At 53.6% G+C, this 13,801-nt stretch overlaps 5 protein-coding genes across 5 annotated transcripts; 2 read left to right on the plus strand and 3 right to left on the minus strand.

The window, feature by feature from the left end:
* Positions 1-204: 204 nt before the first annotated feature.
* On the plus strand, positions 205-2,328 carry BJX68DRAFT_157804 (uncharacterized protein). The gene is made up of 3 exons (XM_071036796.1): positions 205-1,227; positions 1,293-1,607; positions 1,686-2,328. Exons 1-3 carry the CDS (start codon positions 465-467, stop codon positions 2,192-2,194), a joined length of 1,587 nt encoding a protein of 528 aa, XP_070895419.1. The 5' UTR covers positions 205-464; the 3' UTR covers positions 2,195-2,328.
* Positions 2,329-3,807: 1,479 nt separating this feature from the next.
* On the plus strand, positions 3,808-5,465 carry BJX68DRAFT_278138 (alkaline phosphatase; the record flags this gene model as incomplete). Its single annotated transcript, XM_071048474.1, has 4 exons — positions 3,808-4,014; positions 4,067-4,283; positions 4,339-4,627; positions 4,679-5,465. 4 exons carry the CDS (start codon positions 3,808-3,810, stop codon positions 5,463-5,465), a joined length of 1,500 nt encoding a protein of 499 aa, XP_070895420.1.
* A 32-nt stretch (positions 5,466-5,497) lies between these two features.
* Positions 5,498-7,080, minus strand: BJX68DRAFT_157822 (uncharacterized protein). Its single transcript, XM_071036797.1, has one exon. It carries the CDS (start codon positions 6,818-6,820, stop codon positions 5,696-5,698), a length of 1,125 nt encoding a protein of 374 aa, XP_070895421.1. The 5' UTR covers positions 6,821-7,080; the 3' UTR covers positions 5,498-5,695.
* A 261-nt stretch (positions 7,081-7,341) lies between these two features.
* Positions 7,342-8,908, minus strand: BJX68DRAFT_257589 (epoxide hydrolase family protein; the record flags this gene model as incomplete). Its single annotated transcript, XM_071043375.1, has 5 exons — positions 7,342-7,433; positions 7,543-7,797; positions 7,875-7,950; positions 8,014-8,554; positions 8,622-8,908. The coding sequence occupies 5 exons, from the start codon at positions 8,906-8,908 to the stop codon at positions 7,342-7,344; spliced, it is 1,251 nt and encodes a 416-aa protein (XP_070895422.1).
* A 594-nt stretch (positions 8,909-9,502) lies between these two features.
* Positions 9,503-13,576, minus strand: BJX68DRAFT_257590 (major facilitator superfamily domain-containing protein; the record flags this gene model as incomplete). Its single annotated transcript, XM_071043376.1, has 5 exons — positions 9,503-10,649; positions 10,710-10,869; positions 11,289-12,538; positions 12,641-13,457; positions 13,519-13,576. The coding sequence occupies 5 exons, from the start codon at positions 13,574-13,576 to the stop codon at positions 9,503-9,505; spliced, it is 3,432 nt and encodes a 1,143-aa protein (XP_070895423.1).
* Positions 13,577-13,801: the final 225 nt, after the last annotated feature.

The raw sequence follows: 13,801 nt of genomic DNA on the forward strand, positions 1-13,801 counted from the left end.
AAGAAAGATGAAGCCAAGGTATTTTGAGCGCACGCGGCTCAAGACGCGACTGGCGATTCGCCGACAACTGTTGTTGATACCCTCTGATACCTAAACACCCTCCTGGCGCGCGCAAAGAGCACCTCACCTCCGTGCTGCTTGCGGAGAAGACAGCAGCCATGCAGCAAGCGAAGAATTTCCAAGTTGGCTCTTTCTGTTGAACGTGATCAAACCGGTTTTGAACAAATGATAGGTCTTTGGTCAATTACTCGAAGTCAGAAAGCCAATACTGTCAGCAATGCAGATGATTAAGGGAAAACTGCAAGTCACAATCTATTGATATCAGGATTTAGTCCAGCTACTTGATCCGCTTCTGTCCGCCCCCATTTGCAGGTGCCAAGCGCGGTGGGTCTTTTGTTGGTTTTCTTTTTCTCCAACAGCACAACCGATCCTTCAACCTCGACAATCCCCCAACCCACTGCAAGATGGTCCATTTTCCTGCCGAAATAGTCCAGCAGATTGTCGAGTACATCCGAATATCAGAAGAAAGCAGATTCCATCCGTATAAGAAATGCAAAATCCTCCCGTACGCGGTCGTCGCACGGCAATGGCAGGTCGCCGTCGAGCGCCTCCTCTGGCAGGAAGTTGCACTCAACACGAGCATCTCACTCGCACAGCTGAAGGAGTGGACATCTGGCGATGCATACCGCTGCGCGCGGGCTGGCTATATTCGGCATTTAATTTCCATGTGGCCTAATCTTGGATGCTATAATTGGGGGAAGAAGGATGAGCAAGATGATCATATCGAGCAAGCGAACCGGTATGCGGAGTGGTATGATGAGCAGCACCACAAATATCTCCTCGACCTGTTTAACCTCCTTGCTTCATGGAAAGACCAGAACGCGAGTATGCGGCTGTCCCTTCGACTGGACGGCGACGAGCGTATTGAGCACGAACCACAACCGGAGGATGTGACGAGGGCGGAGTGGGAGGATATGACTCTCGACCAGCTCTGGCAGAAGGGTTTCGCGGCGTATCCGCCACGTCTGACGGAGAATTCTGTCAGGGAGTTGCCCACTCTGCCGTACATAACCTCCTTTGGAGTGTACGATCCTGAAGACAGCGATCATCGGCCATCGGCCTTCTTCCTCTTGTTGACTCGGTTTCCTAACGTGCGGCGTATTTATGGCGGGGAGGGCGGATTGGTTCTAACAGAATCGCTGCGGGCTTTGGTGGCGCAGAGACAAGGTATTTCCTCCCGCTCTTGTTCACTGCCAACTATTGTGCTGCGACTTATTGACCTCTTTTTCCAGATTTGACCGACCACCTCTCGCTGGTACCGGAATCGGCGGAAAAATTCAAATACGAGATAGACTCTACCCGAGAGTTGGCACGCAATCCCGCAACCAACGCTGCGAACTATCTTAGCCCACGCGGCCTGGACGAGCTATCGATCGGCTTTCGAACTCTTAGTACGAGACTGCGGAAACTGAAACTCGAGTTTGTTCGAATCAGTAGTGCATTATTCTGGCCTGGCCCTGAGGAAGAGGATTACGACTCGGCGTCTCTCCATTGGCCGAAGCTAGAAGAGCTCGTTGTCTTGGGAGTCCCTCCGTATACAGCTGATGGTATGTTACCGTCCTTTTCCCTTGCTGCGCTCCGATGCGCTCCCTTCTTCTCCTCTCTCCCCGTACTTACAACTCTAGGAAAATGGATCCTCGACAACGACGCCGGCAAATGGCACCATATATCGCTCGAGGAGCTTGAAGCCGACCCGGATCAAGGCTGGGATTATGACACAGGACACTACGGATACCGGGAGATAATGAGACGAGACGCGGCGGACGAGATGTATTCATCCATGGGCCGTGCCGCACGGAGAATGCCACGCTTGCGGAGACTGGAGTTCTCGTTCCGCGCAGAGACTGGAGAGTGCGGGCCCACGGAGAGATTGGAGTTCGAAAGGGACTTGAGCACGGGGAAGAACCGGCTCCAGATCGCGACGGGCTGCTGGTATTTAATCGGGGAGAAGGTTATATTGGCTTGGGGGTTGCAGGGCAAGTTGGCACCACAAAGCGTCGCCCCTGAGTGTCGGGGGCGTCTTACGCAGGAGGATGAGCGGGACGGATCCGTGGCACTGGTACACAGGAAGAAGACGAAGAAGCCATCTTGTCACGATGGGGCTTGTTCTGTCGAGTTCGAGAAGTGGCCTTGAGGGTTGCATGGTCGGCAATATCATGGCTGCTGATTTGCCAGGATAATGACTTGGCCACTCGAGGAACTACCCTGATGTACTCATCACGCAAACAGATCATCTACCAAAAGACCTCTTTCCACATGGACCAGCGCGTCTTGAATATACTTCCACGAATCATGATCCCGCAGAGACTCGCATCGATCCGCACTAGCGCCTCTTCCTCCAAGTCTTCCCTTTGCACCAGAACCTCAAGGGCTGGAAGCGCGCATGCCCTGCACTGAAGAAGATGTCCAGACTTCGGGCACTGCGCGTATCCCTTACGCATAAAATGGCCAAATGGTATCCCCAAAATCTTGACGCGAGGCCCTTTGTCAAGCCGCTGTTGCCCATTCGCGTCCCAGAGTTTGTTGTGGGTATCTCGCCTCAAATGTCGGTGGAGGGTATGGAACGGACAACTACAAGTGTAGATGAGTCTTCTTGGCTTGATATGCCCTTTAGGATTGTGCGGAGGAGACAACAGGGGTTTGAATCCAAAACGAGAAACTAAAGTCAACGCCACTTCCTTGCATTCCCATCTGTACAGTCAAATTAGGGCTCTGTAGAACCACCTGCCCTGCGAAACGCGAGAAGCCTAACTAGACTAGCTCAGTACTTCTCTTCCTTGTCTACTATTCCCTGACATAAGCCTTCGCAAGGCCGTTATTGTTACGGTATTTGTCCTTGGCTCCATGGTGTGCTGTCGGGGAATAGTTGCTTACAGCTCTACGCGACGATGAGACAATGTGTTGAATCTAACAGTAGGAATTCACAACTGGCCATCCTGGAGAGCCAATGCAAGGGGCACTGCAGCCCTACGGACAGACCTGCAACCTGTCCGTCCGGATTGACTAGAGATCTTACTCGGATCTGGCTTCTAAACGCTCAACCACGCCGACATTATTATTACCCATATCCCATGACTTCGGATCTATGCAACCACTTCGGCCGACTCAACTTGTTATCTACTCTGTCCAGTCACGGCTGGTCCGGATCGCACAACGGCAAAAGCCTGCTAGACAGTAGTCTGCCAAGGCCGCCGGATATTACTCCATATGAAGCCAAGTCCTTGAGATGAGGGGGTTTCTTGGCTGGTGGAGTAACGGTGACAATGTGCCAAACTGAGATCTTCTGATTCATGAGCTCCGTGCAATGGATCTTATCATGCCGGCAACAGATAACAAGACCAATATCGGTTCCTGGGATTCCATTTGACGCCAACCCTCGCTTCCTGATCGCTTAGCATCTTAGTCAGACCACTGCCCTGTAGCCCGCGTTCAAATCTCCGCCAGGGCTTGGCAGGGCCTGATACAGATGCATGTTCAAGCACGTGGGTGCAGGCAGCGGAGTGTAAACCCGTAGATCGTAACCTCGCTTGAATGGCGACGGATAGCTGCAATGTAGCCCTTGTTACAGGGAAGGGACAAGATGGCCTGATCCATTATGGATACTACGTCGTCGATGCTGGAGAGCCGAAAGTATAATGCACAGGTATTACTCCAAATTGTAGGGAATACAAATAAGACCTGAATCCCCCACTCGTGGCATGAGGAAAGGTATTGGATAGAATCATCTCCTTGAGCGAAGCGGCAAAAATGCACGTCCTTTCGACCCTCATCGCAGGCACAGCCCTGCTCCAGACTGCAGTGGCAGCCACCGTCCAAGCAAAGAATGTCATCTACATTGTCCCTGACGGCTACGGCCCTGCCTCGCAGAATATGGCCCGCGACCTCGTTTCGCTTGTTGAGAGTGGTACAACCGGTAGCAACCCGCAAATCCGTGAGCTGGCCGTAGACGACCTGGTTGGTGCGCCCCGATCTCAACCTTAGTCACCCAGTGCTAACGTCTATCAAGGCCATCGGCCGTGTCCGCACCCACTCGGCCAGCAGCATGATCACCGATTCTGCTGCCTCCGGCACAGCGTTCGCTGCCGGGCACAAGTCCTACAACGGCGCCATCTCTGTGACGCCCGAGGGCCTGCCTGTCGGTTCTATCCTCGAGGCAGCGAAGCTTGGAGGGCTGAAGACAGGGCTTGTCTCTACTACATCGATTAGCGATGCCACTCCTGCAGGTAAAAAAAATCACATTTCGCTTCTGCTTCAACGCGATATGCTGATACGTCGTAGTCTACGCCGCCCACGTCGCGAACCGCGGCTCCCAGCCTCTGATCGCCGAGCAAGAGCTGGGCTACAGCCACCCACTTGGCCGGATGGTCGACCTCCTTCTCGGAGGTGGCCGCTGCAACTTCTCGCCCAACACCACCGAGGGCTCTTGTCGGTCCGACGACCTCAACCTGCTCGAGTACGCCGCGGAGCAAGACTTCACCGTTGTAACCACCCGCAAGGAGTTCAACGCTCTCGACAAGGGTCTCGGCCGGACCGGGCTCCCACTCCTCGGTCTTTTCAATGATGGCAAGTGGTGCATACCAACTTCCACTGAAGAAAAGCTCTAATCGATTACAGGAAGCATGCGCTACGAAATCGACCGGCGCGTCGTGCAAGACGAACCCTCCCTCCTCGAAATGTCCCAAACCGCCATCAACACGTTGCACCGCGCAACCCGCCGCGGACGCAAGGGCTTCTTCCTGATGATCGAAGCCGCGCGCATCGACCACGGCGGGCACGACAACGACCCCGCAAACCACGCCGTCGAGACAATCATGTACAACGACGTCATCGCGTGGGTGCGCGAGTGGATCGACAAACACCCGGACACGATTCTGCTTTCTGCGGCGGATCACGAGACGGGCGGGTTGACGTTGAATGGATACGATCCGCTGCCGTTGCAAGACGTTACGCATTCCCGGGCGTTCCTGCAGGAGATGTGGGATGGTGAGCGTCCTGAGGGGTCCGAGGCACAACGCGAATTCCTCGTTTCCGAGATCCTCCCGCTCGCCGGGCTGGCGGATATCTCCGACGACGAGGTCGATGGGATCCTGAACGCATCGAGCATCGGCTCCGGCGTCGCCGCGCTACTCTCGTCGCGCGCAGGCGTCGACTGGTCGACGGGCGGCCATACCTCGGTCGACGTCACGCTTCATGGATATGCGGCTGGGCGGAAGCGTCGGGCCCTCCAGGCGGATCTTGCCGGGGGTTGGGATAATACGGAGATCCCGAGGTATATTGAGGATGTGCTGGGGCTTGATATGGATGGGGTTACGAGGCGGTTGAGGAAGGCGGCGGAGGAGGATGGGTCGTGGTTGGGGGAGCGGAGTGCTAAGAGGGATCTTGGGGAACATGATCATTATCATTAAAGTAGGCTGCGCTTTTGCGGAGACTCAGGACGGGGTATTTGAACTTCGGGTATGATCTGAAGAAGGTCTTACAAATGACTACGCTATTTGGCAAGACGATGTGCCACTAATGCCAACTATAGAGCGAAGCATGTCTGGCATGTCTGGCATGTCTAGGAAAATGATTGTAGATGCTAGCTGATAACGAGAGATTCCTCACTGTGCTTTCAGGAGGACCAGGCGCTCTGTATTCAATTGGGACTGCCAGAGCTAAAAGAAACAAAAGCAGACAGTCGCTTCGGCGTCTCGGGGCGCGTAGAAAGAGATATCGTACTCTGTTTGATGTGGCGAGAATGGGGAACTCCCATGGCGATTTGCGGTCTCCAATTGCTCAGCGCTGGCCACATACGGAGGACGGACAGCGTGATAACAAGTGAGCGCTCCTCTATGCCGCTTCTCGCCAGGTCCAGGGTCACAAATGGGCCGAGCCAGCCGCCACCACCCTCTGGGAGCACCGCTATGGAGGCCCCCGCCGATGGCACACCGTCTGCACGCATCCTGGTAGCGAAAGAAACCGCATTTCCAGGCGGGGAATTGCTCGCATCAGCGGGGTTGTAGGCTGTAATGCGCCCAGGGATGAACTCCACCTCCATCTTGAGCGCCACCGGGTCAGCGTGTGGCAGCAGAAGTCGGATCTGCAGGGCGAGGTCTGCCCAGTCATGGGCTGTGAAGGGATTCACGAAGATTACAATCGTCGGCGTACTCTTCGGTTTGTCGAGGCCCATTCCGAATAGCGTGAGAATGGACCATTCCCGACCAAGTCTCCTTTTCACAAGGGCAAGGATGTCCCTTCTCGCAGTGCCGTACGCCCTCACTGCCGGGTCAGTGCTCATAATGCTAAACAAGGACGGCCTGAAGCATTTGTCGAAGAAAACGATCTCGACCTCGACCCCCACAATCCCGTTTTGACGAAGAATGCGGGCGATGCTGTCCTTGGTTGGGCCCAGCCTCCTGGGGACGGAAGAGACACGTAGATAAATGAGGCGGAGGGTAGTTTGTGGCCGATCTCCGAGTGGGTACTCGGGCTTGGAGACATCTTGAACCCGGAAATGCAGGTTATAGCCCCCGGTCGGAAAGCCATCTTCATCGAGAACTCGGAGGATCTCATCCTTGCACGCATGTACTTGACCAACGATGGTGGGATTGGCCGGGGCGCATGTGAGGGGGTAGGGCAAGGCGAGTTTAGCGGTGGTGGTGCCGTATGGGTCACAGCGCACAAGGTAATCTTCAATGCTGAGCTCTCCCTCTGTGTCCTTGGACTCACGAAGGATCATCCGCCTCTTTCGAGGAGATGCAGGTGATCCGGGAAGACCCATGATGATAGTTGTAGATGAAAACTCGGAGTGAGAAGGGTATTATTTTGAGAGGGAGAGATGAGAGATGTCGATGGGTTCCGGAAGTTGGAAGAAGAGAAGGGCGGAAAGGCAGTGGAAAACTTTGTGAACGCAGATTCTGATGGAATAGAGCCGGTGACTCAACACAAGGTTTGTCCCGCGAATTCTATTCACAAAGCGGCAAAGTAGAATAGAACCGCGCAATTTGACTTGAAGGGACACGAAGGAGTGAAGTTCTAATAAACTGCCACCGGAATCGAGACAACAATAACAAGAGGATGCTGTGTGAAGAAGAGCTTCCGAGCGAGAGGACGAGCAGTTCTTCGCTCCTTCCATAACAATACATCCGAAGAGTAGACTGGTCCTTGTTGAATGGCACAGAAGCCCTCTGCTATACCAGCTCATCATTTTCAACAGCCTTCAGTAGGTGAGGTCACCTCTTAAGCCAGGCCATAGCCACCCTTTATTGAATAATACCCTGTATATTATCCTCTCCAAGAATCCTAATCCTTCCAATAGCTCGCAATCTCGCGCAGATCTGCCAGAAGAGCAGGTGGATTATCAATGCCAGGGAAATGGCCGCCGGACTCATGATCTAAGAACACACCATCCAAGTCAGTCACTGTCCCACATATTGACTACTACTAAGATGACGTCCAACTCAAACAACGAGGAAGCAACACAACAGGAAGAGGGAAACATACTAGTATACTTCACCAAATTTCCCACTTTGGCAACGACAGCCGGCGGCCAGAATCCAACATTATACTTGAACGCACTGAAGAGCAGCGGCGCATCGGTGTTGGCCTTCGTATACACCGTCGCAAAACCATTGGGGTTCTGGGCGTAGGTGAGCACGGACGAAGCGAAAGATTCGGTTAGGTAGTACAGCGAGACGCTGCGGAGGATTTCGTTGTGGGTTAAGGTTGAAGGCGCGCGGCCGGCGTTGGTGTCAGACCCTATGCACGAATATTGGTTAGATGGGAGTTTTGCTATGTAATGGGCGTGGGCGTTGGATCTGTTGGGCTTGACTTGCAGTTGAGAAATTTCTCTCCAATCCAGGCGAGTTGGCCCACGGGATTGTCGTGGAGCGCGAGGCCAATCGTATTGGGCTACATGCAACAGTTAGCACAGCTAGTCCAGTGGATGACTACCTTGGGTGGTCAGCGACATACCTTCGTAGTCTGCTCAACAAAATACCCCTCCCCGGAACGCGTCCACTCCTCTGCATTCGCCTGCTCGTATTCCTCCAGGGGCGAGAGAGTGATGTTCTCCGCGGCCAGCTGTTCCGTACTCAAAGGAGAGAAGGGCAAGAAGGCTAGATGCGCCGCACGAACAGTGGTGTTGAACTGGCCGTACAAACTGTACGCGACGCCGGCACCCCAATCCGTCCCAAACGTCGCGTACGTGTCGTAACCAAGAACCTTTGTTAGGAGGGTATCAAACACACGGGCAGTATCAGCGATTGTCCATTCGACCGGCGGAACGGAGGAGAAAGCGTAACCCGGGAGGGAGGGCACGATGACGTCGAAGGACACCTTCTTCCCGGCTGCTGTGGTGGCCTTCTCGGTGAGCTTGTTGATTATTGGGACGAATTCGAGGAATGAGCCCGGCCAGCCGTGGAGGAGGAGGAGAGGGATGGCATCTGGTGCTTTGCTCTTTGCGTGGATAAAGTGGATCTCTAGGCCTTCAATTTGGGCTGTGTAGTGGTTGAATCTGCGGTCACCTGGTTTAGTATGTCCATCATTGTAACCCTGGGGGAAGTTCAAGGTGTCCGACTTACTCATTCAGTTCTTTTTGCTCGTGCTTCCAGTCGAAGCGGGTGAGCCATTGGTTTCGGAACGCCCTGAGATCGCTCAGGCTGATTCCCTGCGCGGTCCCCGTGTTGACGTAGATTGGCTTCTCAGGCAACTCAGTGCGTCGGATCTGGTCAAGCATTCGAGGCACCTTCGACGAAAGGTCGATATGAAATGGCTTCAGGTGGTACTCATCCTTTGAGTGTACCGGACTTCCCTGCCCAGCCTGGAATAGGCAGTTTAGGGTGAGCAATTTCACCCAGGTAAACCTCATATTGTCCCTTGCACTCTCGATTTCGTAGCCTCTGGACTATGTGTATCGATTGAACTCTCGAATACTGGAGTAGAAGCATCGTTTATATGCCTCATGCATTTCAAAGCAGCCTTCGGGGTTATTAGAAATTGGCTTAATCAGCTTATACATCAATGGGAAAATCACGAATCACGGGCCAATCGTAAAACGCTTCTGAGCCGCAGGCAGAGCATGCAACTAATTTGCAAAGGCTTCCGAGCAAAAGTAAGCACTAAAGGCTGCAGCTACTCCCAAAGCGGCTAAAAAGGACAAGTTCTGCTTGGATCAGCGTCTCAGCTGTGCAGAAGGCAGTCGGTATAAGCAGCCATCTGCATTGGTAAGCACGCAAACTCATCAGCGTGATTGGGAACCTTTGGGTTGTTTGATCAGACGTACTGGTTAATAAATTATTATTGAGTGCGCTACAATCATGGGTTGCGATCACCGTATGCATGTGGCAGCCGTGTGTTAAGCACATTTTGTGCAGGCAACGGATATAAATTGCGGAGATGCGACAAATGGAATCTTAGAAGCTACACCGCTTTCCATACAAGGGCGAGAACTAGCGAGCTCGAGCTATGAGGAACTCCGATGCTTCCGATCATAGCGAATGACAACAAGAGTCGGCCAGATCTGGAGAACAACAGCGCCAAGCATCAAACACCCAGCGAAAATCTGCGCACGCAAGAACTGCGCGTCCGACAAGTCCACCAGCGCCCCGGCAATAGGTGTCCCGGCGAGCGATCCAAACGAACTGATTCCCCACATCATACCCATCCGCGTTCCAAGCATCTTCATATCTGGACAAAGCGCCGGGTGCGAGATGATTGACGTCGGCCCTGTTACCAGCACTCCGGTCAGGAACCCCCAGTAGCAAGACCAAACTATGAACCCAGGTGTGTTCGTGGCGGGAATCCAGGTGAACATTGCGAGTGCGGATCCTGCCACAGAGCATATGAGAATGCCGATAGGCTTCACTCGTGATCCAAGCAGATACGGAACTGTTCGCCCGAACGCTGATGCGCCGTTGATTATGGCAACCATATAAAAGGAGAGACTCCGGGTCGTCTCCAAAACCGTACGCGCGTAGGAGGCGACGTAGAACAGAGGAATCCAGTAGGCAAGCATTACGCAGGTCAAGGAAACAGAAAAGAGCATAAATGGGAGGTCCTTGAATGCTTTCTTTTCGATCAGGCTCCGCGCGCCGACTTTCTCACCCGGTCGGCGACACAAAACGACACATGTAAAGATTGCAAGGAAGAGGTTGATAAATCCGATGCAGCGAACGGTCCATGGAAATCCGATCTTTGGCTGGAGTTGGCGAAACATGATCGGAAAGACAACACTTCCAACACTCGACCCGATCGATGCGCAGCCGATGGCGATGGGCCGCTTGGTCGTAAAATAAGTAGAAATCACCACGAGCGCAGGAATGTACGCGATACCGCCACCGATGCCGACACAAAACCCTTGAGCCAGAAGAACTTGATAGTATTCTGTAGCCAGGCTCGTCATCATCATGCCGAAAACGACGAGAAAGTTGCCAGAGATGATCAAGGGTCGAAGATGTCCCAAGTCAACCAACGGTCCCGTGATGATGCCCACCATGACAACCAGCGTGGCCTGAATACTGCCGACCCATGAGATGGCGGAAGGCGACTCATCGGGTAGTAGTACAGTCTGGTAGAACTCTTGAAAAGCTCCGTATGTACTGATCAAGCCCCTGCACCAGAGTTAGGCCGCTTTCGCGAGAATTCTTCTTATATCTCTTTAGTAGACGTACCAAGAGTTTACAAAGACACCAAACACGGCTGCGACGGCGGTCCATGCTTCCAAGCCGCCATTCGGAATAGGCTTCTGCAGAGGCGCTTGTTCCTGAATGCTGGGCGACTTTTCGGCTCGATTGTCTGCTCCCGTTCGCTCGTTTTCGGAGGTGGCGTCGGCTCGGGAAATTGACGACATTCTAAATCGGCCTTGGAAATCGAGGATCGCGAGGACTGAGGTTGTTTGTTTTAAATGTTTTGCGACATGAATCCATTATTAATGGAAACAGAGAATTGCGCGATTCCCCGGGCGGGGGAACCGAATTTTTCGCCAATGGCCATGGGGATTCGAAATTGGAGAAGGTCGTGACTCGTGGTGCTTGTGGGGTTCGGCTATAGTCCAGCTGGAGATCTGTGCTTCGGCCCAAACGCCGGCACTTGGCGAAGAGTGCACCCACGAATAAGGACGAGATGTCGAATACGTGATCAAGAAGAGCATATTTGCAATATAGTCGAGGTGCTTTAGGTAGTGGGTATCTATCGTCGCTTAACCGTGGGCGGCGGGGTCTCGACATAATCATGGACAACCACGGCCTAACTGAAAGGGAAGTTTTGGTACATGTTCTGCCACATGGCGGCCTGGTCAAATCCATCGGTCATGATGGCATCATCAAACATGTTCTCACTCGAGTCCTCAATCGACCACGACAGGTGGTCCCACTGGAACTCAGGCCCTACAGGTGCAGCCACCATGGAATCTTGCATGTAGACGCCCGCGCCAAGTTGGGGATTATACACAGGCACAACTTGCTGCTCGGGATTCCAATCAGTAGACTGGTGGACCGGATGAGATGGTACCTGGGTCTGCGTATTGAAAGTCTGCGTTGTTTGTACGTTGCGACGGACGCGGATTTTCCCGATCAGTGGCACATTGGCCGCCAGCTCCTTCACGGGACCGGCGCCGCGTTCCTCCTGTTGGAGGAGATCCCGAAGAGAGCGAATTGTATCAGCACCGCGTTGTGCGAAATCCGAGCCCGCACCCTCCTTCGACTTTTCTTCCATGAGCTGGAGGACTTGGTTTACTACGCCTTCCAAGCGAGCTTTATCGATTTGAAAACTATGGCGATCGGGGGATGGGCACGTGTGAGATGTAAGAAGCAGAAGCACCACTGCTGTAAAGGCCTGAAGGTCGAGCATCCGGAGAGTGAAGAATCCAGAGGGAAGTTTGCGGCGTATGAATTGATACCTCTGGGCAACTGACTCACACGCGTCAATGCAGGCCAGGCGACTGTAGAGGTATTCTTCACTTTTCTCTTGTCGCAGAGCAATCGGAAGATGCGCCTTCATGAGCGTACAGTAGTGGAAGAACTGAACAATGTGGTCTGGTTTTAGATCATCGGCCATATCGACTTTCCACCAGGATTTGGGAGCCTCGCCGGCCAGTTCTCGTGCTTCGCGGGCGACTTCCAAAGCAGCTGTGTACAGCTTTGTCGTCGACCCTTGTGTCCCACTCAGGTCATCGAGATCATAAGTCTTGGGCGCGATGTCCATGATCCGGCTGAGATATATGGATGGTTGCACAACACCATCCACCAAGATAGACGGGGGCGCCAATAGGGAGAACCGTCGCGTGTATGGAGGTAGGTTGAGGAACATCCCCGCCATTCGATCAATGGTGCACATCAGCTCCCATAGCTGTGCCTTTTTTGCAGTCTCTTCATCGAGCGTCCCATTGGCTTTCCTTAGTCGTGCTGCTTGCGCGGCCTTGGGTAACCCCATTAGCTCGGCGAGTGCAATGAAGTGCCGCAATTTCAGCCAGCCTCTCTGCGGATTTCCGCGTCCCATCAGGCTGTTATGGAATAAATTCAGACGGTTTTCTTCGGCAATAACGATATGCAAATGACAATGACAATGACAGCTATTATCGGGGAAGTTGGTTTGCCAAACTTACAGACGAACAAAGTGTAAACCCAGCCCAAGGCCGGAAATAGTACCCACTAGACGGTCGTGGCTAAGTACCAAACTTTCAACAGCATCCGATACGGCGCGAGAAAAGGCCATGCGTCTTTGAGAGCTTAGAGATGGAGACGGCGCGTTGTTGTTTTCATGGGGAATCTGCTGGGCCGTTATAGCGACCGCCAGGAGCCAAGAAGCTAGAGCAACGACATCAACTTCTGGTTGACACATCTCATCGTAGCGCTCAAGCAGTGCTTGTTGTGAGCTGGGGGAGGAGGGCTGAGGTAGCATTGTGGATATCATTTGCAGCCAGTCGTAAGTGACGACCAACATCTCCGCAGTCTCTTGCTTGGATGGTATCAACTTCTGCAGAGCTGGTCGCACGCTTTCGCGCAAAGCAGCGGAGGCCTTTGCCCGTCGCTCCAGAAGATCCTCATGTTTTTGGTGGGCGTCAAGGCTGATCAGGTCATTCTGGAAAAGTGAGCGAAGGTGGGCGGGCTCCTCGGCAATCAAGCCTTCCGAGTTGGTGGATTCTCCGTCGGAATCATCCGAGGCAGGCGACTGGTCAACGGCTTGCTCTATATTAAGCGACGAGTTGCCCCCGAGCTTGACTTCAATACCACTGACTATTCTGGTCAGACGGTGGACTTGCGATTCGAGCTGCGCAATTCGATATCGCGAAGGTAGGCGCTGCGCCTGTCGCGGTCGTGAACTCGATGTCTGTGCGAGACATGAAGTGTTGCGCTCGACGCATTGCCGACACGTAGGTGCATCCTCGGGGATTCGAACACAGCGAACCTTGCGCCTCCTGCCTACATGGAATTAGGCTAAGGGTTGAAGAGAGTTCCGCCAAAATGCGGGTGAGGGACGTACACTCCGTGCAACTCTTGGTGCCCTTCCGGACGGCGGGAGGGGACTGTTGTGCAATCATGAGGCCCACGTGGAGGATAGCACAGGTCGCCTAGAGAGGTCAAGCGCGGTGTGGACTGGAGAATGGCAGCAGACGCGATGTGAGACGCGAGATTCGATGATGTAAGGCACGCGGCGTGGGCGCTGTGGCATGCGCAGTGCGCTGTGTTGGAAATCATGGAATCGCGGGGATGCGACCGGACGAAATAGTGTTCCGCGGCCGCCGGACCACGTGAGCCGTCCGTCG

The sequence above is a fragment of the Aspergillus pseudodeflectus genome (assembly GCF_044049435.1).
Source record: "Aspergillus pseudodeflectus strain CBS 756.74 chromosome Unknown BJX68scaffold_48, whole genome shotgun sequence".
Classification (NCBI taxonomy): domain Eukaryota; kingdom Fungi; phylum Ascomycota; class Eurotiomycetes; order Eurotiales; family Aspergillaceae; genus Aspergillus; species Aspergillus pseudodeflectus.